General features: G+C 39.8%; 1 protein-coding gene across 2 annotated transcripts in view; it reads right to left on the bottom strand.

Moving 5' to 3' along the window:
• Positions 1–25,080, bottom strand: part of GPR158 (G protein-coupled receptor 158) — a 192,391-nt gene that overhangs the window by 9,116 nt on the left and 158,195 nt on the right. For both annotated transcript variants that reach the window (XM_063413999.1, XM_063414006.1), the window contains exons 7-8: positions 14,617–14,855; positions 3,502–3,640 (exon numbers count right to left, since the gene is read on the bottom strand). In XM_063413999.1, coding sequence (XP_063270069.1) covers positions 3,502–3,640; positions 14,617–14,855 — 378 coding nt within the window. The remainder of the gene's footprint in view (positions 1–3,501; positions 3,641–14,616; positions 14,856–25,080) is intronic.

Here is a 25,080-nt window from a genome sequence, read left to right as displayed (position 1 = left end):
TGGTCTTTATTGCAGGACCAGCTCAGTGCTGCGGGGTCCAAGAGCCTGTGAATGCTTGGAAATGAGTGGCTGAACTTCTCAAACTAAACAGTTCCTTGCTGAGCTTTCTAAAGGAGTGGTAGAACAAGCAGTGCAGTTAAAGCTGAAGCATGCTTGGCTTGTCTGCTTTGGTGAGCTCCCAAAGATAGAAGCAGTAAGCAGTGCAATGGATGAACGGATGTACTGCTGGCTTGCAATTTCCAGGTTTACAAAAATCATTCAGACAGAAATGACATTTGCAACTTATCCAAGTTCACAGATGCACAGTTTGAAGAAGCTTTTGTTAACAGAAATAGTCTGGCATGAAACACTGGCTTACATGCTATAATAATACAGTCATAATTACTTGTTTAATACTTTGTAAATGCAATGTTTTATGAACATAACAAAATATTCCAATTAATTAATTCCTAGAGAGATATTTTGCTTTGGGATGTGCGGGAATATGAGGAGGTTCAGGCCTGAGATTTGGCAAACTGAACATTTAGGATTTAGGAACTGATGAAGATGACATGAGAAACTGATGGATGTAAAAAAAACAGAGCAAAAAGTGAACAAAAGTTACAGACAGTGCTGTAAGGGATGGTAGGGGATGCAGGATTTCACAGGTGGTTAATAGGAAATCATTTGAAAGACGGCCAAACTTCACAGGTAATTGAAGGACCTTTGAGGGAGCAGAACTTACAAGGTCAGTGGCACTCATGTAACCATATCAGCAATGGCAGATAAAATTGTGATTACCTAGCTAATGGCATCACAAGTGCCAAATTTGAGTACAGATGTAGCAAAACCGTGAGCTAGAAGAAAAAAAATAATGAGGGTAGGTTGTTTATTTGAGAGAAGACAAAGACTGGGACAAATAGGGGATAAGGTAGGTGGGGGAAAAACAAGCACGGAAAGAAGTGGGGATAAAATGTCTAGTGACACGTAAGCAAGTGGTCACTGAGCTCTCCACCTGACCTATCTCCCATCTTCTCATTAAATCCTTATCTTGTGTGACACCACCCTCTCCATGGTGCCCGTGTGCACGAGCAGGTGATGAACAATCCTCAGGCAGCACGTGGGTGATTGCCCCTGGGAGGACCCAGAGTGCCAGCGCTGGCCCAGCTGCAGAGGAGGAACGGGGCCGGGCTGTGAGTGCTGGACCTGCACTGGCCCCGTGGCCAGCCAGGGGCTGTGTGACTGCCCTGACGTGGATCTGCTCAGCCTGAGCTGCAAGCAGCAGCAGCCAGATCCATCAGACAGATGGGAGAAAGCATCTACATCCTGATGGCCACGGGATTCGGTTAACCCTAAACAGACCCAATCCTCAGTTCTGTGGAGGCTTTTTTGCTTGCTTTAAGCTGGACACCTTGACTGATTAAGGTATCCGTGCCATACCATGTCTTCAAATGCAAAATCACATTTGTAGTAGCCATTCTGTCCTAGCAAAGATAGAATTTCTATTTGAGTGAGATTTTTTACATATAAATTTTGGGGTTCTCAGTAATGTAAGAGAAAGAACAAGGCAGGAATTTAATACAATGCTGATCTGAGGATAATCCAGAGTCCTCTGTTTCTGAAATGGGAATACTTTCAAAGGAAAACAAAGTGCAAACAGTTCAAGGTTTTATTTAGTCCTCTCATCAATCTTCTATGAGCTTTGGGAGTTTTCAAACTGGTTGACTGCCTTGTAGGTGTCCTTCAAGGCTCCAGTACTTTCAAATTCATGACAATTCAGGTATGTCATATAAATCTAAGTTTTATATTACTGCCCTTTCAGTTGCATCCAGAACCTGGCAGAGAAGAAAAAAAAAAAAAAAAAAAAAAAAAAAAAAAAAAAAAAAAAGGGGGTAGGGTAGGGACATAAAATAAGAGTTGTCCATGCAGAAATGGACATAATCTCAGGAGGGATCATGTACTTTTTTCTCAATCTTATCTATAAACACTACACAATATTTTTTTCAACAAACCAGCATATACCAGACAGATGGGAAAGAATCAATACAAAATGCACATTAAAAAAAAAAAAAGAAGGAAGAATAGGATCAGCACACCTTAGGCTGCAGGCACAGGATTGTCAATAAGACAAACTGAAAGACTCAATCCCTTTGTGTCTCCATCATAAGGCATCTACTAAAATGGTATATTTTCTCCTTTTCCCCTCTCTTTCATCCAAGGTTGCTTGCCTCCTGTTCTATTGTTAAAAGAAACTTGCAGCCCACAAAATAACTCAGAGGTGTATCTTCTAACATGGCTCAACACAGTTTAGGAATATAAATTAATGGGGGAAAATGGACTGAGAGGCGTCATATTGGTTATAATAAACTCAAAAGTATTGTAAGTGAATTTTACATCTATCAGGAATTGAAAGAAAAATGCTTCCATCAGATAAAGATTTTAAACAATAACTTTGCAGATATTTGTGTTAGAGACTATAGATTTTGAGTGTGTGTAGGTGTTGAGATTTAGGGTTAAGAGAGGGGAAGGAAAAAAAATGGCATGCCTGAAAAATGCAGTGAACTGTATAACAGTGATAAGAGAAAAGAGCACCAGGAAGGAACAGAGATGAAGGATTTGCTTTGCTGATGTTTACTCAGAAAAAAATCTCAAAAGCAAAAGTCAAGAAGACAAGGAGGAATGTTAGTGCCAAGACAGACCAAGGAACAGAGAAGAGTATTTGAAGACTGTCAGTGAAGCAATGTAAAAAAAAAGAAAAAAAAAATCTTAGCTAAAGTCTGTCAGGAGGCAAAAGAGGGTGCAAGAATGTCAGAAGAAAGTCTTAAGAGCTTTTACAGGATGAGATAAAACTCATGTTATCTTGCTCTTTTTCATTTTCTAGGACCAATTAATTTTTAACGGGTACTCTGTAGAAAGGCCAGATTTAGTAAATTTTCATGTAGCGATAGCAAAGACCCTTCTTTATTTGTTACTACCCAAATAATTTACAAGCATGAAATGTAGAGCTTGCTACAGACTTTAGAAGAAACATGGGCTTTATATTACTGATACAACTTCATATGCATAACAATTTTTTATGTCAGCATATAAAACACTGTGGTTCATGCCCAAACCAGTACAATAATCTTAACGTATAGATGCAGCTCACCAATCTGTTGCACATCAGCAAAAGTAAATACAAACCAACACTCTTACCTGCTTTTTTTCTAGGGATACAAAACAGTGAGCAGTATGTAGATGACTGAAGACAGACAGTTGTTTTGCTATACCTAATTTATCATATATACTAAACTTTAATCCAAGAAAAAATCACCTAACGATACTGGAAAAAAACTCTAATTATAAAATTTCATATTCTTGAATCCCATGGGAACAGTTTTGAGTTTAGTAAGCATTTAATTTGCAGAAACAAACATTTATAAGACCTTCCATTATGCATCCTATCCCATTCACCCATTCTAAGTTGTACCATATGCAACCTGAAAGATAAATGGTTAATGACTAGATCTACAGATCACTTGCCTAATTGTATGGAATATAGCAGAGATAATGAGCTCATTGTGAACTGCAACAGCCATATAACGTGGCTCATGAAATGCTGATGGGACTGTCCGCACTGCATAGCAGAGATAAACACCCCACAAGAGGAATAAAAATTCAGCTGTGAGAAGAACAAAAAGAAATAATTTGCGATTAGTTTTATAGATGGAAGGAAATTTGAAGCACTACAGTATCTTCTGTATGTGTGAGTATCTATGCAAAGACAGTACACATGTACATAAGTATACACATAGGCATTCAAACACTTTCAGATATTGTCATTGCAAATGATATATTTGGTTTTAATTTTACACATCTTTTTCCACATCAGGAACCTTTGCATTCATGGTATTTCAGTTTTTCAATTGACAAACTTTGAGACAATGTCTAAAAATGTCTTGCTGGCTTTTATAACTGGTACAACAGAAGTCTGACATCACTTCAAATAACAAGTATTTTTAATTGTAGCTTTGGTTCTTGTTACAGAGGGAGAAATAGTGCTACTACCAGACTATATGCTTTTTAAGACAACACTTTCATTTCAAAGGTTTATAACTTAGACAAAACAATATATTTTGTGCTTAAAAATTTCTTCTGTTCATGACAATTAATTCTGCTGGTACCCATAATATGACAAGTCACTTCTAAGGCTCTAGTGCACTTAAAACAGACGATGTGTTTCTTTTAGGAGAAAATGAGTAAAGGAAGAAAAGAGAAGAAGTAGGGTGTCTGGATCAGCCTAAGCTGTTCATTAGAGATGGCTCATCTGCACCCAGCAGTATGCTGACTTCAGCTCCCAGGGGACAGCCTGATGTGGCATCATTTTGATCTTGATACGAGTGATTTCCTAACCATCTTGAAAAAACTCCCAGAAAAAAAACCCAAACATACAGCTCTGTCATGTAGCTATGAATAGAGGTGGTGCCAGTCCCTCTTGCCTTGCAGTCTGAGTTGACAGTGGCTGGAAGTGTTTGAGTGTCACCCAGCAATGTGCAGCTCCATGCTGGACCCCAGCAACGCTGGCACTGCTCCAGACCAGCTTCAGACACTGTGATTCCATTGTTACTTGTACATTGCTTTTGTCTTGTTGAATTTTTGCAATAAAAACTACAATTAAATGCAGGATAATAGAAAATTAATTATTCTTCAGACTTATTTTTGCCAATTATTTTTCTATACTGTAACTAAACCTGGTGATCAGTGACATCACCCTGTGGAAGTGATCAGCAAATACTGGTCTGGTTTCAGTAATGACACAAAAGCTTGTGAATCCCGCCATGAAAAAAACCTAAAATATAACTAAAATATAACTGGATATCTCATTAGAACGGGTGCTCCAGTTCCTCCACTTTCAGTAGTCCACAACTGCTGTAACTTACCTATAATATATTGTTATACTATTTTGAAACTTCTAATTTTGCAGTTAATTCCAGCTAAAATCAGTAAGAGATGAGTCTGGATAAAATGAATTCAGTTATATAAATCTCTCTGTGCTATGACAAGAGTTCAGTTTGAACTCTGAACAACACTTTGCACATTTCTTAATGAAAAATATATGTCCTATCTCCAAGTAACTTTTACTAGAACACATCTCTCATAGACCCAGCAGCCTTACCAGTTACATAAACCCAAACATCTGAAGCAGCACAATCCGCCCATACTGTTAGTTTTGTGTTCTTCCTCACCAAATCCTAACAATAATAAACGTTTTGATCTCTTGACTAAGTAATAGCATGATTTGAGGCCTTACTGGTGCCAAAATGAAAAAAATCTTAGTATGAATTTCCGAGACTATGGGTCCCAGCCTGGTTTTGAGCTCAACAAAAGCACACATGCAGGTATGTTTCTCCCAAATTACTCATACACTTGGGCAAACTGGCCACTATTTCCATTTAATTTCTAGAAAATTAACTATGCTATAAATGAAGTCTGGTTCCTTAAAAACCTCCTGCACAGAATGACTTACCAAACCATCTTGATCCAGAAGTCTCTCCTGACCAAGTGGAATAGAAATTTGGCTTCAATGAAATAAGAATAAAGTTTTTTTTACAAATCTTAGCAGTTTGGGGTTTTTTTCATTAGGTAGCTGCCTCACATATGTAGAATCATGGCACTGAAATGTTGCTTTTCAAATTACTGTAATTTATTGCTTTAATTGCTCCCTAATGATTTAGAAGACACTGAAAAGCAAAGAGTTGTAAGAATTAGGCTGCTAAAGCCAGGTCGTTATATCTTACTGTCCTGTCTTCTTTGGAAATCCTTCATACTAACACTGTTTGGCAGGGCTCCTCTAATGTGCCAGATAATGCCTATTTCCTCACATTTTGCCTTTCATCCAAACTTCCCCTGCTCCCCAACACGAGCAGCAGAACTGAATAGATGAGCTAATTGTGAAATAACAGGCACACTCCTCAAATCTACCCATGGTCTGTTCTTCTTCCTCTTGCTCAGCTGAAGCAAGAGGAGCCTCAAATTTCTTTCTGGCTGAAAAGATGAGTTACAAGTGCTGACAAAGGCTGAGAGTTTGACAAGGTTTGGCTTTCAAAGAAATAAAAATACCCATGTAAAATTTCATGTGCTGAAGGTATTATTACTTGAACTAAATAATCAGGGCCAAATTTTGCTTACTTTTAAAAGAAAAAAATAAAAATGCTGTGATTTTGAATTAGGGGTTTTTGGGGTTTTTGCATAAAGAGCAAATTAAAATGAAAAAACCATGCTGCCATTAAAAAAACAAAATACACTACAACCCAAACGTTTCAATTAGCTAGGTTAAGTAGGAAGGCAGTTAGCATCTGATCTCCAGATCTGATTAATTCTGAAAATTTCAGTTTTCAATTTCACAGTCATAGTTACGAGGAGTTCTTAAGACAAGAGGCAATTTCAAAGTATTAATATACTGGAGCACAACAGTAGTTTGTACCATTCAGTGCATAATGCTTTTAGAAAAGCTTTATATTTAGAGCAGAGTTGGCATTCCTGTCTGCAGATAATAATTACTGTGACATCTGGTATGGAATACAAATACAGAAGAGCTCTTAAAACATAAGGTAAAATAACAGAGTTCCTTTACTTGCTAAGTCCAACATTACAATAAATTAATCAGCAATGACAAAACAAAACGGACTGATAGAAAACCAATTTATTATCTAAACCACTAATTAAACAGCTTAAATGTATCATGTAAAAGCTGTGTTTGTGGGAGAAGTCAACTTCCTATAATTAGCTACAGATTGTTAGTGCAATTTGCAACAAAAAATTTGAAGGTGTTATAAATTTTTGCTGTATTGTTTTCCTACATGGCCTTTTTACTTTCTCAATATAAAGTAAGGTAACATATTAATGTATTTATTACTCCAATGAATAACAAAGATATAAGTAACAATAGATAGATAGATAGATAGATAGATAGATAGATAGATAGATAGATAGATAGATAGATAGATAGATAGATAGTTGAGTACATCTGGCCACTATGTAGCAAAGTTCTAATGTACAATTCATCACTGATTAGGTTGTTTATGGGACACTAGTGACTACTTTGCAGCAAATATGTTTAATGGTCAAAATTTGTGAAATGTGATATGAAATTGCTATTTGGCTTGCTGAATAATTTTCCACTAAAAGTCTGGAGTAGAAAAGTGACTTTCTGACCACTAAAGGAACACCTTAGCATACTGCATACCTGTCAAGAGCAAACTCAAAACTCAAAACACATGATCTTGTTCCTATGACTTAGCACAAGGCTTATAAATTATTCCATTGCACATAATAAGCACAAAACAAAAAGCCCCTTCCTTTCCCCTTCTGAAAAAAATATGGAAATTCCTAGGAGAGTGAGCTGTCAACTGTTCTCTGGACAGAAAATGCAGAGTCAAAACAATAAAACATAAAACAGCTCTGAAAAACCCCTTGCAGTAGTTACTCTATAATTGTCCAAAACAGGCATTCAGATTTGGGAGAAAATCTCTGATAGATAAGAGGTTAAGAAAAGGCACAGTTGCTTTAAAGGCATAAATGGATGCTGATATGAATGGAAGGTAGGAGACGAAAATCTAAAGTGACCTCAGTATGTCATGTGCACAAATGAATTAGTCTTTAAATATCTCTCTTCTTAGTCACTACCTACTTCTTATCCAAAGAACCTTTTATCTGGTCTTTGCATTATCTGATCAACCTGCTTAGTATATTAGTTGGTGCTTAAAAATCAGGATTCTTCCTTGTCTCCATGATGCTGATTATGTTTTTAGAAAATGAAGCAATTTGGAGCACTTAGCTTGATCATCCAACACACTGGGCCAGACCTGTCTGATGCCACTGGCCTGTTACAACAAAGAGTGTGCCATGTCTGCTCACTTGAGATCTTTTTGGACCACTGCTCATATTTTGCATCTTCTGATAATGAAGGACAATGATTTATATCCACAGTTTGTGGTATGTATCTGTTTTACAGAAAAGGATAAATTCAGGTTTGTCATTACTGACTTAATCAAATTTTCTCAAAAGATCTGGGTTAATATATTTTCTAGGTTTTGCTAAATGTGCAGTGGTCTGTGTTGCTCTGAGCAGAAGGAAATCCCCACATTAATCCATTGCTGCTTTCACTCCTGCTATGCAGATGTCTGTACTTCACCTAATCAAGGCTGCCTGATGATGAAAGCTCTGCAATTTGCTGCAAATGACATTTGGATGTCTAGTGAATGACAGGAAAGACTGCAAGAGAGGAAAGTGGTCCCCACATGCACAAGTGACTCCTAACTCTGCTTGTGCCTCAGACTCGTATGAATACGAAAAAAAAACCTCATTTGAGGTGCCCATTCAATCCAAACTTTGTAGAGGTGATAATTTTTTTGCAGAAGTGGGAGCTTGCTATTTGGGCACCAAATACCCATTTTTTGCTGCAATTTGCAGCGAAAATAAGCATGCAGGGCTTGTTTATTTGTAGCCAGTGAGACCATACCAACATTGCAAATATATTTGACTAAGCTCTGTAACTGAGCCAAAGGCATTGCAACATGGACAGCCACATTAAATGGACCATATAACCCTAATCTCACTGTGCCTCAGCTCTGCCTGTGTAAAATGGGGATAATGCCACCCTGCCACTGCAGGACAACAGCAGAAATAAATTTACCCGTATTTGTGAAGAGCTTAAGTCCTAAACTGTGTGTTTCCTTCCTGCCATGGTCAGGGGAGGAAAGTGAATTATTTCAGACTGTCCTGGTTGCTTCTCAGCCCACCTGCCCTGGCAGAAATGCCTTTCTCTTCATTCTCTTCCTCATGCCAGCCCCTCGGTGAAGCTGGCTGTGGGCTCCCTGGAGCCAGGACAGCCATTCCTGTGCTGACTTGCACTCTGCTGTTCAGAAGCTACTTGCAAAAATAAGACAGCCCTGAAAGATTAAAGCCCATTTTCATGGCTCTGCATGAAGCTTTATGTCTTGATTGCACTTGTTTAAAAAGCACCACAACAGGCCAAAACCAGGCCACTGCTCCCCAGGGATGGTGACATTAAAGCTGTGACTTGCCTAAGTTCCATTGGTATTCTGAACTCTACACTGTTGGTAAAATAGTATTGTTCAAACAACTATATCATTTTTCCTGGGTTTTAAACTCTAATTACTGATTAGCACTCTACTTACATCCATAACACAGCTACGACAACTCATCTATTTCTCTACCACACTTCACTACATTTTAAATCCCATTTACTGAAATGAAGTGAGCTATGGATCTGGAAGCACAGCTCTTCCATCCGTTCATTCACTCAGGGTGCCAGCTGGAGCTGAGCATGCACCATTTTAAAACTGGAAAAAAATTGTGTCCTCGATTGCTCCTGTGTTGCCAGCCAACGCAATCTCTTTCTGCATCGCTGTGTCCAATCTCCCACCTGGAGAGTTGCACCATGTCATAGGAGAAGCTTTTCTTCTTCAACTGAAAGGATTTTCATATATTTCAATGAACTGTGATTACAAGTCTTTAGTGTTGAGTTATTCCTAGCAAATTATAAATTACCAGAGGTTTATCTGTCTCTCCCACCATATCTCAGCATCATTTTAATTAGCTATGCACAGCAATAAAGAGAGCTATTTGTGGTGAAAGAATTGATGGTGGCAGATTCAGAGTCTTTTTCTTCCCAGAATTTCCATAGCTTGTGGCTGTGAAGGCTGAGAAAGAAGAGTGGGGTCCTTGGGCTGGTGGGAGGCACAGCATACTCTGTCCCCCACACTGTCACAAGACCGTCTTGCAGGTCTACTCAAAGTGATGCAAGGGACATGCAGACCATGGTCTGTGGGTCCCATGGCTTCACGGTGCCCTAGAGATGGCTTTTGCTGGCAGTGGAGACATATCCACCGATGTGAGTGTGAGCAACAAACCTAGGAGTCTCACTGCCCTAAACACATGCCCAGTCTCAGGCCTCTAGGAGCTCCTCTCATTTCTGTACTTCTTTTAACCCTTATCCTCAAGCATTCTCTTAATTCCTCTAGGCAGATGTGCTGTCCTGCCTCATGACTTCCACAGCTCACTGCTGTTATTAAAGTCAGCTGGACACTCTTCTTGTCTCCAAGTACTCCATCACCCTCTTCGCTTGTGTGTGGGTGAAAGAGGGAGAACAGGGTCAGCTGAAAACTGGTTGAGTCTGGGGCCTCTTCTCTCGTTTCTTAAAGAGGATGCAAGCAAATGCCAATGGCATCCAAAGTTCTTAAAGTGCTGGAAAGATTTGGAGCAGTACCAGTAGTGGACACAAAAAAGAGTGGTGCAACGACAAGAGGAAGTCAGAGCACCTTCCAGCCTCTCCCAAAGCACAGGGGACACTCAGAAGCAACTAAACATGGCATTCACCAATACATAAACACATAGCCCAGGCAACACAAACGTGGTTTCCTGAGCAGAAATATTTTGTAGAAATCATGCCTAAGTAAAGGGTATGGGATTTCCCTTATCACATAACAGATAACAAGAAAAAGCAAAGTTACTGCAGGGGTAATGCAACTCAAACTTCTAAACCTGGGGGTTCCAGCACACTCCCCATCTTTACTCTTTCCATACTCTTCCAGATTTACCTTATCCTAGAGATGAGTGAAATAAAACTGCACACAGTGCTGGTGATGTGGACTGTGGAAGGACTGCTGAAGTGGTGCACAGGGCGGCAGGAGGAGTGGTTTACAAGCAGAAAAGAGACAGAGCTGAAGGCAGTTTTGAAAACACTGTTCTTTTCCTATTTCTGCTACAAACATTTTAAACAGCCCTGGACTTATCACTTAAAATAAGCTTTTCACAAGTGATCACTATTTTTACATGATACATTTTTTGAGTATCTAATGTAAGAAATGAAGCCAGATCCACTCCAGTGCTGAATTCTAAGCATCTTCTGGTTGTGCTTGTGAGGAGGCTATATAAACAGTGCTCTGATAAACCAGTCCCTCAATGTCTCAAGACAGACACTGAAAATGGATAATTTTGGCTTTAATCTTTGTGCATTGATGCTAAAGGGACGTTTGAAAATGCCCATTTGGAAACAAACCGTTCTTTATTCATTGCATGCTCTGAACAACACACCCCAAATATGGCACAGGGCTACACCAAATGGGGATAACAAAACGAAATAATAATCACTCATTCACTGAATGCAGCAGAGGACCTGTAGAAAATTCAATAAAAGGGCCTTGTAAGGGTACATTACAATGCCCTAGCTTAAAAGTGTACAGGCAGTCTTGATGCCCAATTTGTCAGAGCCTGTCCTGGCACCTCATGCCTTCCTTAGATGCAAGGATTATGTATGTTAAATACCAACAAATGATCAGTGGGAGAGAGTTCTCCTGGGAACAGTCCAAAAATACTCATTTTGTTCCTTTTCCTGGCTGAGAGCATGCCGTAATTATGAGGAAGTTTCATATTTGAAACTCTTGGGTATCAGGCCCAAGACCCAAAGCATGACCTACGGAATGTGTGGGCCATGGCAGCAGCTCAGTGCAGTGGAGCAGCGCTGCTCCTGCCAGCCAGAAATCAAACAGGTGTGGGAGAAAAAACACATCTCCCTGTGCTTAGTTAATATCTGTCATTCACTTCTGGGCTAAAAAAACCCTGAAAAACACACACAGAATGCATGGGGGACTTTTAAAAACCTCCCTATCCATTCAGGGTGAAAGTGGCCCTGTTGAAGTCAGGAACATCCACCTGTCAAGATTTCACCTCTGCTTTTTGTTTGTGCTTGTGCACGCATCTTTATCTCTCTGCCTGCATTTGTCTCCTCCCTAGGGCTTTATTCATTAAACTTATTATATTATCTCTTTTTCCAGTTTCTTGGAAGCTCTTTTAAATCCTGTGCCAATATCTGTTACGCTTATAGGATGTTTTCCCCTCAGGATAAAGAATAGTTTGATTTGCAACACTGCAAGCCCTTAGGTACCAGAAGTTTATCACTTGGAGTTGTTTTCTAAGTCGAAATCTGATGGTGACAGGCTGAGATATAAAATATATTCGAGCCATAGGAAAAAAGGCTTTGCAGGTGAGTATTTTCAAGGCCTCAGGCCTTTCTCTGCAATCTCAGACTGTCAACCATGCCACGGCTTTTCAACGAGACAGATGCACCGACCTTGAAACTAACACAAAGGAAATAAAAGAATAAGGCAAATAACAAATAAGCTACCCACAAGTAACCAACCCTAAGAAAAATACACACACTAACATAAACCCAAAGGGAAATACACAGTAATTTATATTAGATTATGTAGATAAAATAAGATTTACTGAATGCTAATTTTTCTCATAAGCATATCACCAAGTACAGAGGCAATGGTAGAAATGGTGATAACCACTGTGTGTAAGTCCCTACGTCTCTCACAGAGACCATCCTCTTAAACTTAATGGAAATGTAAATATAAAACATTCACTGCAATAAAAGTCTCCGGAGATAGAGTCTAAGTAGCGTGATTAGTATGGAAAATGCTTCATAAATCCCAATTCCAATAATCTCTAGTAGCATAAAGGATTCATCTCATTATGACTTGCTAGCAGAGCCTTGTTAATTCTCACTTGACTAATCTGTGACCTTGAAAATTCCCTGTCCACATTTCACTGAGGTGTTGACAGCCGAGTGAAATAGGGAAGTATTCTAGCAAGGGCTACAAGTGACAGAATATATGGCAACACACTCACTAGATTTATACAAAATACTGTGCCTGACTAAAATAAATGAAATAACAAGTCTTTAATAAAATACCATCCACTGCATTTGAAATCAAATAGCAGAATCTATCAGTTAATTTATTACATATTATATTTTGCAAGGCTGCTGCCATAGGAATAAAAGGAGTTGTGTGTTAAGGATATTACTTCTGACACATTTCTGAGATGAAGTATCTAATTTTGGGACTAGTTCCTATTAACTGTAAGCTTTTCAGGCTGTTATTAGCAATAAAAATCTTGAAGTCACATGCACACACATACACACATATAAATAAATAAATAAATAAATAAATATACACCACACATGTTACTAAAGCCTTGTAGGTGCACATCTCCTGGTGCCACTAATATGACTGCATAGTTTACTGAAAAGTTGCATAAGTCTGTTTATGAGGTAGTGTGGATAAGAAGGCAAAATGACTGAACAAAAGAAATTCTGCCCAATATTCCAGCCTTGAGAGCTCACTTTGCTTCTACTACCCCTGAGTGTATTTTGAAAAACATTAAAAACTTCTAAATGTGAACATACCTAAAAACACAATCCTTACTTTTTTCAAAACTAGTCAGACAGCAATCTACAAAATTTCTTGCCAAAAGATGCAATTGATCATAATTGGGTATTAAGATCTGAATTGTTAATCACTACACCACCAGAATTATAAAACCCAGAGACTAAAACAATTTGTTGCCATTACACAAAAAACACCACTTACAAAATATTAGTAAAACTACACTGTCAAATGCACCAACATTTTGATCCAAAATGGGTTAGTACAGATGACATCATCAAGTGTTTCACATTTAATTTTTTTTGTTAATTTTACAGCATCTCTGGCGATACAACTATTCCATTACTGCAAAGTACACTCTCCAAAAGGACCCAAATTGAGATAATTTCAGAACATGCTCCTTTCTGCTCTTCTCTGCATGGTTTACCAGTGAGCATATTGACAGATGGGGTGCCCCTGTGCCTGACTGCCTCTGAGACCTTACAGAAAGGAGAGAAAAGCAGAGAACAGGGGCACCTTGGAGCCATGGAAACTCCTCAGTGAAGCTGGCAGCATTGTTTTGTTATACACTGACTTTCTGTACGCCAGGCTCAGAGAAAACACTTCTGTCCATCTCATCTGCACTCTCATGTGGAGAAGCCATTACCTCTCCCTAATCCTCAGTAGCAGAGCTCTGTCAGTGGGATGTCCATGGGAGAAGCAGGGAAAGGGCAAAAAAATAGGAATTTAGTTCAGATTTCAAAACACTGACGTATTTGAGACAGCGGGTGGCTAGCCTGGGCTGTACAAGGAACACTGGCTCTAGGTGGAAGCACTGCATGGGAGAAAGCACATTACACTGTTTAGCTGAACCCTGGCACAGAAAGCACACTGGTTCTTATGAGTTAAGGAAACAAAAACTAATCCTTTCTCTGCCTTATATGACTTCTGCAGGGTGTCATTTTTAGCTCCTGCCTATTCCATGCACTGAAAGTACATCTAACAAATACATTATGCATAAGTTCTCTCCCTCCTCACACAAGAACTCTGCCCAGTTCTGTGGTGCAAGACCAAAAAGCCTTCATTAAACTAGTCACAATTTCTCTCTTCAGTAGTAGAAGAACCACTGAAGAGCTTCAATACTAGAAGAGCTACTTCTTCCTTCTCCCTTCAAAGATGAAATGTCTTGAACACCCATCACTTTGTTACTACAATCCAAGATACAAACCTTTGAAAGCCACAGAAGTGTCAGCATATTTTGTTTTAGTTCTCAGCCCATTTAAAAAACATACATGCTGATATTTTACTGCCATAGTTCTCACATATTAGACAGTCTGACAAAACTTTAAGATATTCTAAAAGAAGAAAAATTAAAAGGCAACCAAGTTTTATTTTAGAAATTAAAGATAGAATATTAACATACCAACAGCCATCATGTAATCCCAGCGGTCTATGAGGCACATATTGAAGATCAGATGGTCAGATGTTTGCCCTTGACCAATGAGTGGAATGTTTCTCTCCAAATTTTGGGTTATTGCAGAAGTCCAGCCAATGAGAAACCAAAAGACAACCAGAAGAATAACAGACAGCATCCTCATCACTCTCCCACCTGTCATATAGGGAATACGCTGAGCTGTTCGGGACAGGAATACCTTCAAAACCCTGAAAAATTCAGACAGTGCAGAATTAAGAAGAGCAGTAGTACTGTAACAGGAATTAAACTTTCATTTTATTTCGGTACCAGACTATTTGAAAAAACAAATCAACAGTCTTTCCTCTGATAGTATGTACAAGAATGAAGTCTGGAACATTATTACTTTCATATTAACCATATCTAAATGGAACTGATTGCTGCCCAGAGAGTGTTACATGGCAATCATAGAAAATATTAGCTTTGCTTATGTTAGAGACACGCATTTACAGGCTGTCTTGTCAAGCTGTTTTGTACATTCCATCTCCCAGTGTAAGACTTCTGTCTTTGAAAGATGAAAGGTCATTTCCATAAACCAGCAACCATGTATGGGAAGTTTTAGTCTGTTTTGATGATGTCTGCTCATCCCCAATCCTATTTCCAGAGAACAAATTAACACTTAGACATTTTTCCCACTGAGTTTGATGCTGCTGAGACAATAACCTACTCATCATAGAAATAACTGTGGAAGGCACTTTGCTAATTAAAAGGAGTTTGATTTGTCTAGAGGCAACAACATGTTTTTTGAGTTAGGACAGAATCATCATAAGAAAAGCCACACCACACATCAGCACTTCTACCACATAAGAGCTACTGAACATGTAACACTCATCTTAAAAATAATTGCACCTATTATTAGGACAAATTTACTCCCACCGTGAACTGTTCAAGGAAACAGCACCTGCATTTTCTATCCATCACCACCTGCTAATGCAGAAAAAGGTCCTCCTAGGAGCATGAGAACAAGCAAGATTAGAGGAAATCCCCTTGGGAAGAAGGAGTAGCTTGATTCTTCATGTAGGACAAAATATCTCTCTGTGCTGCCTGCACCACAGATCTGCCAGATGCATCTTCTGGGGGCATTGCAGTGCTCCTGCTAAGCTAACAAGGATGAGCACTGAGGAAAGGCTATCATGGAAGTTTTTATGTACTCAGATCATTAGAAGCAGATGAGCTGAAGTTTAAAGGCTATTTTAGACACTCGTGTGAGGAGTCTTTCAAAATGGAGAGTTCAACAGTTTCAGTGATTTTGTCCTCCAAACCCCAGGTTCTTGACTCCTGAGCGTGAGCATGTCCAGTCTTGATACCCATGAAGAGACAAATTATCACTGAGGTTTTGGGATCATGGTTTTTTTTTCCCTAAAGTTGATTTTTTTACTGCCCTTGTCAGCTCTTAACTTATTTCAGTGTACAATGCATCAAGCCACCTCCCAAGACATTCTGTAACCAGGCCTGCCTTTTCAGCAATACAAAATCACACTACAGATTAACATTTATGCTTACATTTGTCTGAGAGGAGGCAGAAGCAACCAGTGTTGCACCTCAAACAGCTAACAGAGCAGTGTCTTTAAAGGCAGAAGCACAAAAGGTTTTCTGCATCCATAACAATGAATCAGCATTTGACTACAAACAGAGCCTTCACAGTGTGCATTAGGTGAAGCCAGAGATCTGAATATGTTCAACATTATTCAGCTGTTTCCCTCCCAACAGTCCCTCCACGGGGAGTCACAGTTTTTGATCTTTCCATGTTTGATAGATGTTCTGCTCTCCCTTTACAGATGCTAAGTGCCTTATGCTGGAAGCAGACTCCCAAAGATTTCATCCAGGAGAGACAGAAAACTCCACAGAGGCAAGGCAGGCCATTCCCCTCCGCACTGCTCAGCCACAGCACTACTGCTCCAGGGCAGCACTGGTGACCCCTCATTTTCTAAACACTGAATTCCTGACTTTTTCTGAGCAAAGGCTTCCCTTCTCCCTGTTGTGAATGCTGGTTAATAGTTAGCTTCTCTGAAGGGAAGAAAAATGTATTCTTTTTGTAATGAACTGGAAAATTTCACAGCTATGGTTTCTCATTTGAGAAAAATCTCATCGTACATTTTTATGAATGTTTAATTATTAGAGAAATCACACAAACCAGCTGAGAACTATTAGAAACTTTTTGTATTTTGGCTCCCAAGAAAATTCTTGATGATTCTGCTGAAAGTCAACATGTGAGTCTATTTTTGGGCATAATAAGGCAGAACCCATTAACATTTTTTCAGTACTAGTTCATTAACTGCTGCCTGTGAGACAGCTTTCTAAGGGAGAAGTGTGGGCTGCTGTTACTTATTTACCTAGGTACAGTGAAACAAATAATATTTTGCAATACAGCAGTCAAACCCCCTCCAATTTGGATCAAAACACATTTCTTTTTTTTTCTCCTGTTATTCACAAAAGTAAGCATCTCCCACCACAATCATTTCTACCTTGGACTCGTAGGCTTACATGTAAGCCAACCTTTATGCTTCTTTTTTCAAACATTCTTTTTCTGAAAAGCTGTAAAGAAAGTTAGGTTGGATCAGTAATGCTGCAAATCTCCTTTTCAGAGGTTGTGGTATAAAAGCAGCCAAGCAGAACACAAGCTCCCAAGTTGCAATTCCCTCATCCTCCTCCACAATGTGAATCCAAAGCCTCATTGCTCACCACCTTAACACTGACTTACATGCTCTGTCTGCTCTCATCTTCTATGTATTATTGAACATGTACCAAAGCAGAGACAACTGCCCAGAAGTTCCTCTCCCAAGGGCACATCTCACTAGACTGGAGGGTCATTATCTTTCCTGTACCTCTGACTCATACAATCGAGGTTCACTGTAAAAAAGTTGAATCACTGTATAAAATGAGACCAGAATGCCTCAGTAAACACATGGTGTTTGATTACTGGTACCTTCTGTCAAAAACCAGGGGAATTCTTGATTCAATCCCTGTCCTGATTTCCAGGTAGACAATGTTCAAGCCCCACCTTTTCCACTCAGTTCAATATCTCTATATTGGGTCAAACTAGCTATTGAACAAATAAAAAAGAATTCTTCAGAGAGGCAAGAAGTGGGGCCAGTGGGTTGCATTGCTGCTAGGAAATCAAATATGCCCTAGGTCATCCCTGGCACTGAAGCCAACTGGCAGAGAACATCCAGCATCCATACTATTACCCTCAGCCCAGTGCCCAGGAATGTTCTCAAATGCTACTCAATTTATGAATATAGATGTAGCCCCAGATTCAAGTTCCTGAGCAAATTAATGTTTAATTACGAGTATCAAGTAAGGCAAACTGGATAGACTCTTCCTTCTGTCCTATCTACAGCCAAAATTACTGGCAGTGCCAGTCAGTGCACTGGTAGAAGCTCAGGGGTCTGTTTGAGATATATTGTCTCTGATCTAAAGCAGAAGAGGAAACTTAACCATGCTCCTCAGCATCTTCTAGCTACACTCCCACCTAAAACCACTCAGGATATGCAATCCACTTTTCTGCACTGTTGTTGGATAATTGAACAATCATTTCCAGTGACATGTCATCAGCTCTGTTTACAGGCAGATCAGACAGAACACTGCAATATGTTTTACCTGCTTTTCTGGAAGACACAGCTGCTTTTGAGCAAAGCTTTGACTCACAGACAGCTACAGCCAGGATTAAAGCTGATATGCAATAGCTATTCCTTTTACAGAGTACACAGAAGGTGCAGTTCAGGCTGAAGACCACAGCATGTAACTCCCAACTCTGCTGGCTGCCCCAGCAAGTCTGGAGAGAATTAAGCTACATGGTCTGAGGATTTTCTTTGAAGTGCCTGGCTCCATATAGAGAAGGGGAGGGCTTGGCTGCAAACACTGAGAGCCAAGGGAAGCCCAGCAGCTGGGAAGGGAAGTGATGCTGCAAGGGGATCTGAAGCAGGACAGAGCACACTGGTTCACAGGACTGGCTGGGATCATCAGCTTGGAAACATCAAGTGAAGAATGTGGCTGCTGCTGTAGTTATATCCTAAGATGCAATGTGTAACCTTAGAAAATAAATAAAACCATATTAAATTTTCATGTCATATCAACAAAAAGATGGCCCCCAACCTACCACTGACTGCATAAACAGGTTAAGGATCCTGCTTTGACAGCAATGACCTGGCACAGTTTGTTTATTTCTAGCATCTGTCATTTTGTGACTCTACTGAGTCATTCTGTCAAACTGCTCTGTTCCAGACTGGTGATTTTTATTATGATACAAAAGCTACATCAGAAAGATCTTGGGTCAAGCCCTTTGGAAGTATATTGCCCTCCTACAGTGCAGGGGTTATGTCTTATCTACTTTTCTGGACTAGTGAATATGCCACCAGTTACTTTGAGTTAGCAAACTGATGTGATTCTACTAAAAGTGAAAAGGAACCAGTGGGACCTGTATGGCACCATGTCAATACAAAAGAGTGCCTGCACTTCACACTTGACACACAGATACACACACATACACAAATACTGAGTGCAGGTATAATTTCCACATCAGGAAAGATGACTGACTAAAGAATATCAACACTTAAGGCCCAAGATCTCAGAAATCATATTTAGATAGACTCATACCATCAGTTACTGGCCCTTGCTGGATAGGGTAAAACCTGAGAAATTAACAGCTCTCTAAGCAACTTCCCAGCTGAAAGTGTCCAAATTAGTCATTGTCTTCTCCCCAAATGATTTCTCAAGACCTCAGCACAGAACAAACTAGAAGTGCACCACTGAGGGGAATACTTTTTATGGGATGATCTTTTGCTTTATTGATTCTGACCACATTGAACCTGAGCAAATCTGGACTAAGAGGCATGCCATGTCAACAGCATGACAACAGCAGGGCAAGACCCACATCATAATGCATCATACCCAGTGAAAATATACAAAAACTACAAAAAGAAGTTTTGGCAATTATGTGGATGTATGGATACTCCTAAGAGCTCCCATCTTGTGTTTAGCCAGCAAACTTGGCTACATATCACTGATAGCCATCAATTTATCTCAATTCATACTACGCATGCAACATCTTACAGTGTGGATAACAGGAAACCTCCCACCTTTTTAATTTCAGAAAAGAATTATGTCATAGCAAATACATGTCAAGAACACTGCCATGAAAGACAACAAATGCTTAGAAGAACTGACTAACCCATCCAAATGCACTGAATTTTGTAATGAGTAACGGAGGACAAGTGTGCCTTTGTGGCCAAGAAGGCCAATGGTGTCCTGGGGTGCATTAGGAAAAGCATTGCCAGCAGGTTCAGGGAGGTGATCCTGCCCCTCTGCTCAGCCCTGGTGAGGCCAGATCTGAACTACTGTGTCCAATTCTGGGCTCCTCAGGACAAGAGACACATGGAGCTCTGGGAGTGGGTCCAGGTGAGGGTGGCAAATATGGTTGAGGGACTGGAGCATCTCTTTTATGAGGAAAGGCTGAGGGAGCTGTTCAGCTTTGGGAGGAGATTTCTGAGAAGGGGCCTCATCAGTGTCTGTCAGTGTCTGAAGGGAGGGTGTCAAGAGGATGGATCCAGGCTCTCCTCAATAGTGCCAAGCAATAGGATGAGGCAATGGGCAGAAGCACTGATGCACTGGAAGTTCCACCTGAATACAAAGAAGCAATTCTTCCCTGTGCAGGTGATCACACACCAGAACAGATTGCCAAGAGAGGCTTTGGAGTCTCCCTCACTGGAGAGATTCAAGAACCATCTGGACACAATCCTGTGCAATGTGCTCCACAATACCCCTGCCTAAGCAGGGAGGCTGAACCAGATGACCACCGTGGTCCCTTCCAGCCTGACCCACTCTGTGATTCTGTGCAGGCTGGTCTGCACACTGAGGTCACTGGTGATATCACAAGCTTGCTCCAGAGTTACAAGGTAAACCATAGGTACCAATAGTACTGGAAATACAGGGAGGGAGATTGTGCTGCAGCATTGTTTCCTCTCTACTGGATGTGTACCTGACTTCAAATCCCTACCTGGAGGTCTGTGTTTAATAAACAGCAATATTAATATGTGAGGCTATCTTAATGGTACAGTAAAGATTCCCAATCAGATTATTTTGTGTACTGAGTAACGAGAAAAGCAGTGCTGTTTCTGAAACATTTTCTGCAACATTTCTGCTGCAAAAACATTTTCTGCAACAAATAATATTTACTTTCAAAAATATGATTTTGAAAGTACAGTTCCCTTGACATCTTCCCTAGAGTTTTATAGTGATTTGCTATTGCATGAAGTTAATGCAATACAAATTTATAATGTATGGCTAGAATAACAAGATGTGAAAATGTATTTTACCTCAGTGCCTGGAAAAATCTATCTCCAGTAAGCAAAGATATATGTGTCATGACTTCATGCTGACCTACTCCAAACAGTAGTTTCCCAGATTAGTTGTAATGCTACACATATAAAGGTAATCCTATAGTGTTTGAATGAAAGTTCCCTTTCTGGATAAACACTAACATAATTTCTAGGAGTTTGAGCAGACTGAGGAAGGTGGGAGGGAAATCACATGCAGCTCAGGGAAAGGCTCTGGGTATTGGGACGCAACAGGACAACAGTCGATTTCACACTGTAATCAGAACCACTCATTCACTCACTCCCATGTGAGCAGCACTGGACTAACATTTTCTTGCATATTTAATAACATGGAAAAGTCTAAAAATACTACTTGCTTTGATGAAAATGTATTCATTTGAAGTAGTTTTGTCTGTCAATTTGCAGGTAAGCCTGAAGTGAGCAAATAACATTATTTCTTTCAATGTAGCCAAAGATTCTGACATTTTTCATGCTATGCATAGGTTTTATTTTCTCCTTTCACCTGCAAGTCTAAATTCCCACCTGAGAAAAGTTCAATTTCCTGGTGGATTATAGAACAAAAAGCTTTCTCTGCCTGCAGCCAGTTCCAAGAACTGCAGCTGGAGTCTTTTGACAGACCAGCTGAGCTTTGCTTTTCCCCAGTGCCTCCTCGCTCCCCAGCTCACTGCCCTGCTGCCTGCATCTGTTCCAGCTGCCTTCCAGCTCCCATTGCAGGGGATACTGAAGCTTCTGCCTCTGAGTGTGCATTGTTTTTTTAAGTGCTTTTGTTTATATCACCATATCATCAGAAATGGCCACTCCTCAACAGGGTTTGCCCGTCCTGAATGTGTGCTGATGGATGTATTAAGCACTGGGGAGCTGAGAGGTAAGAAGGCTCAACAAGGGGACTTTCCATGTCACGTAACTAGGTTTCAGTGATGTAGACCAAGTCTCCTTATTTATTAAATCCTCATCTGCTTTGTGCTAATTATCTCTTCTAATAAACCACTTACTGCACTAATACCCCCACGAATCCTGCTGAGATTAGCAGAACTACAGAGTGCCAGTGAAACGTCTGACACTGACCTGTCAAACTCTGATGATGCAGAGCTGCTACAGAGCACACCGTAAACCAGTAAACAAAAAGCCCATCAAGCTGTCCCCAGACAACTAGCAGTGACATATCACAGAACGGTTAGGCTTGTAAGGGACCTTAGAGATTACCTCATTCCACCCTGGTGACACGGGCAGGGACATCATCCACTAGACAGGTTGCTCAAAGCCCCATCCAACCTGGCCTTGAACATTTTAATGGCTCCCCTCTGTCAACTACTTCAGCTTAAGGTTACATCATGCAGAGCTCATCACCACAGAATCTGATGCCTAAAGTTCTGAAAATCCCAGGTCCTTGGGACAGGCACAAAGCCATCTCTTTCCCAGTCTGCTATTGAATGGTTAACATAGACATTCAAATACTTTCCTCCTGACAGAGATGTTTAAATAACTGCATCCCTCACTCAGTGAAAAATGAGGCCAAGTCCCCAGACAATTTTCTCCAGAAGCAAACCAGTCTTGTCGAAGTCTTTCCTTCATTCAAATTTGTAGTGATTTAGCGACAAAAACTTTACTTCATAGATCCTCAAGACTCCTGCCACGAGTAGTTTGGTCTAAGGGTTATAAATACTTCAGCCTATATAAGGCCTGGCTAAGTTAATTATTTGCTTTTTACAATTTATCAGGTGGTTATTATCTTTTTTGCAAATCCAAAGCCATTGAGTTCTTTATCGTTATCAAAGATTTTCAGAATAGGCAGTACAAAGGATCTCAAGGTCAATATTTATCAGGAAGCTTACACTATGAAAACAGATGCAAGAACTGCCTCCTGGTAATCTTTTCCTACAACAGGTCAAGAACATTTTCAAGGTTTTCATTCCAAAATTTGCTTCACAGACTACTGTGGAGTTGAATGTACAAAAGGCAACTCCCCTTGTGAACCCAGCTCACAATGTTTCATTTAACAAAGGCTGAATAAAACCAGCTGGGATGAGAAATTCCCCTCCTTGTTAGTGCTGCTCTATCTAACATTGCTTCTCTGCCACTGAAAACATTCACAGATGATTTCAACAACCTTTTCAATTTTCAGAGGCATTTTCTAGCATCATCAGTAAGGTAGCTGGGCAAAACCTCATGCCAGAGCTTGCACTTTCGTTTTTAACATACTCATATTACAAAAAGGGAAAGTCTTGAAATGGATAAAGCCCAAATCCAAACCAAAGTAAATCTGAGAGTGGCTATTTATATTGATGTAGACAGATCATGCTGCTAATAACACCAAGGATGGGGTTCATTCCCCTCATGGACCATTCACTTAAGAGCTGGATTTGATGATCCTTGTGGGTCCCTTCCAGCTTAGAATATTCTGTGATTTTCTTTCCTTTCTTCTCCTCCTTAAGTTTACTGGTAAGATTGTACTTCTGATCAGAGAATTATAAGCCCCACTTAAAAAAGACAGTACTTTTCCAGGATTTTTATGTGGCCAGAAAACCAAAATACCTCACTCCTCTTAAGCTAAGGTGGTAAACATTCTGGTCCATTTGCATGATGTGAAAAGTTGCAGCTTTATTAAAGATGTAGCAATCCACTGCAGCTGTACTATGTTTTTCATCACTTCTATAAATGTATTAGAATAATTTATTCAGGTACTATATAAGAAGATTCTAAGCTTTTCATTGGATCAAAAAATAGTGAATAAAAATTTAGTGGACTTGAGTGAATTATAATTCACTCTGCTAGCATATATTTATTGTAAGGACTGAGCTATATATCTGTAGTATATTTACATATCACTATACTTTGTTGGGAACTGCACTAAACAGTAGTTGGCAGCTGAAGGAAAACAACCATAATTTCAGAGATAAATTATTTGTTTTCATGTTCACAGACAGACACCACATTGTTTTACCCTTTGTATTCTACTTCACTAATGGTTAATGTGATACTGTAACTGTTAGTTTGGGTGTGCTATATTGTGGATTTGAACAAGATAAAAAGCTTGCACTAAAAATATCTCATCCTTTACTTATTTTTAGTCCTAATTACATAGCAAGTTTCTACACTAAAGCAGAATAAAATGAAATGTGTTGCTATGTGATCTCTTTTGTCTTATAAGCTATTTTAACAAAATTAAAAACTATTAATGTTCTTCTAATAATATCATACAACTATGCTACTGAAATTTCTGGAGCAGCATCTGAGATCCTGCAGCTTGCAGGGCAGATGCAGCTCTTCCTTCCACTGAGGCTGACAGTTCATGGCTGACATCCCTGGGACCCCATGAATGCCCAGACCAGCGCAGGTGTTTGCAGGGTCTCCACATCCCCAGCAAGGAGGAGCTTCCCAACCCTGCTCTAAAGGAACAAATACATTGATCTACAAGATCTAACCACAGAGTCTGGGTTTGGATTTGTCATCGCAGAAGCTTCAGTGACCTAGCAATTTTTTTGAATATTCCACTTGCAGGAGATAGAAAGCAGGAAAATTGATTTCTCCTTGGAAGTCAAATTCTGTTTCCTTTATAAAGTTTCTTATGGTGATGAGATTTTCTTGTGGATCTTCAAACTCCATGTGACATCTGGCATTATCTATATTTGTAAGACATTAAAGATACAACTGTTTAAGAAACAATGGGGTCAGTAGACTTCTCTGACCGGAGTGCTATTTCTCTTTCAATCTACAGACAGCTGAGCAAGCTCAGATCTGGAAGACAGCAGCAGACAAAAGTAGGAGACTTGGAACAGATGCAGGAAGCTAGAAACAAAATTCCAGAGAAACAGAGAAGATTGTGAAGAATTTGATGTAACTTCAAAAATCATGACGCCAGATCAAATCAAGACCACCCTGTAAGAGCATGGCACAGGAATCAAGAATTAGGCACAAGCACTGCTGCTTCTGGTCTGATGCATCTCATTGCTTTGAGGTGTTTCCATTAAAAAACAAGTCAGCTTATTGACTCGTCAATCCGATTTTCTGAGTTATCTCTGTCTTTTCAGGGGAGGATCCTGCAGGAGCAGCTGCACACAGTGCAAAGGTGTCACCCACTAAC

Source organism: Prinia subflava, chromosome 1, assembly GCF_021018805.1.
Source record: "Prinia subflava isolate CZ2003 ecotype Zambia chromosome 1, Cam_Psub_1.2, whole genome shotgun sequence".
In the NCBI taxonomy this organism is placed as follows: domain Eukaryota; kingdom Metazoa; phylum Chordata; class Aves; order Passeriformes; family Cisticolidae; genus Prinia; species Prinia subflava.
The sequence above is the reverse complement of the archived record's forward strand: the minus strand, read 5'-3'. Positions and strand labels throughout refer to the sequence as shown.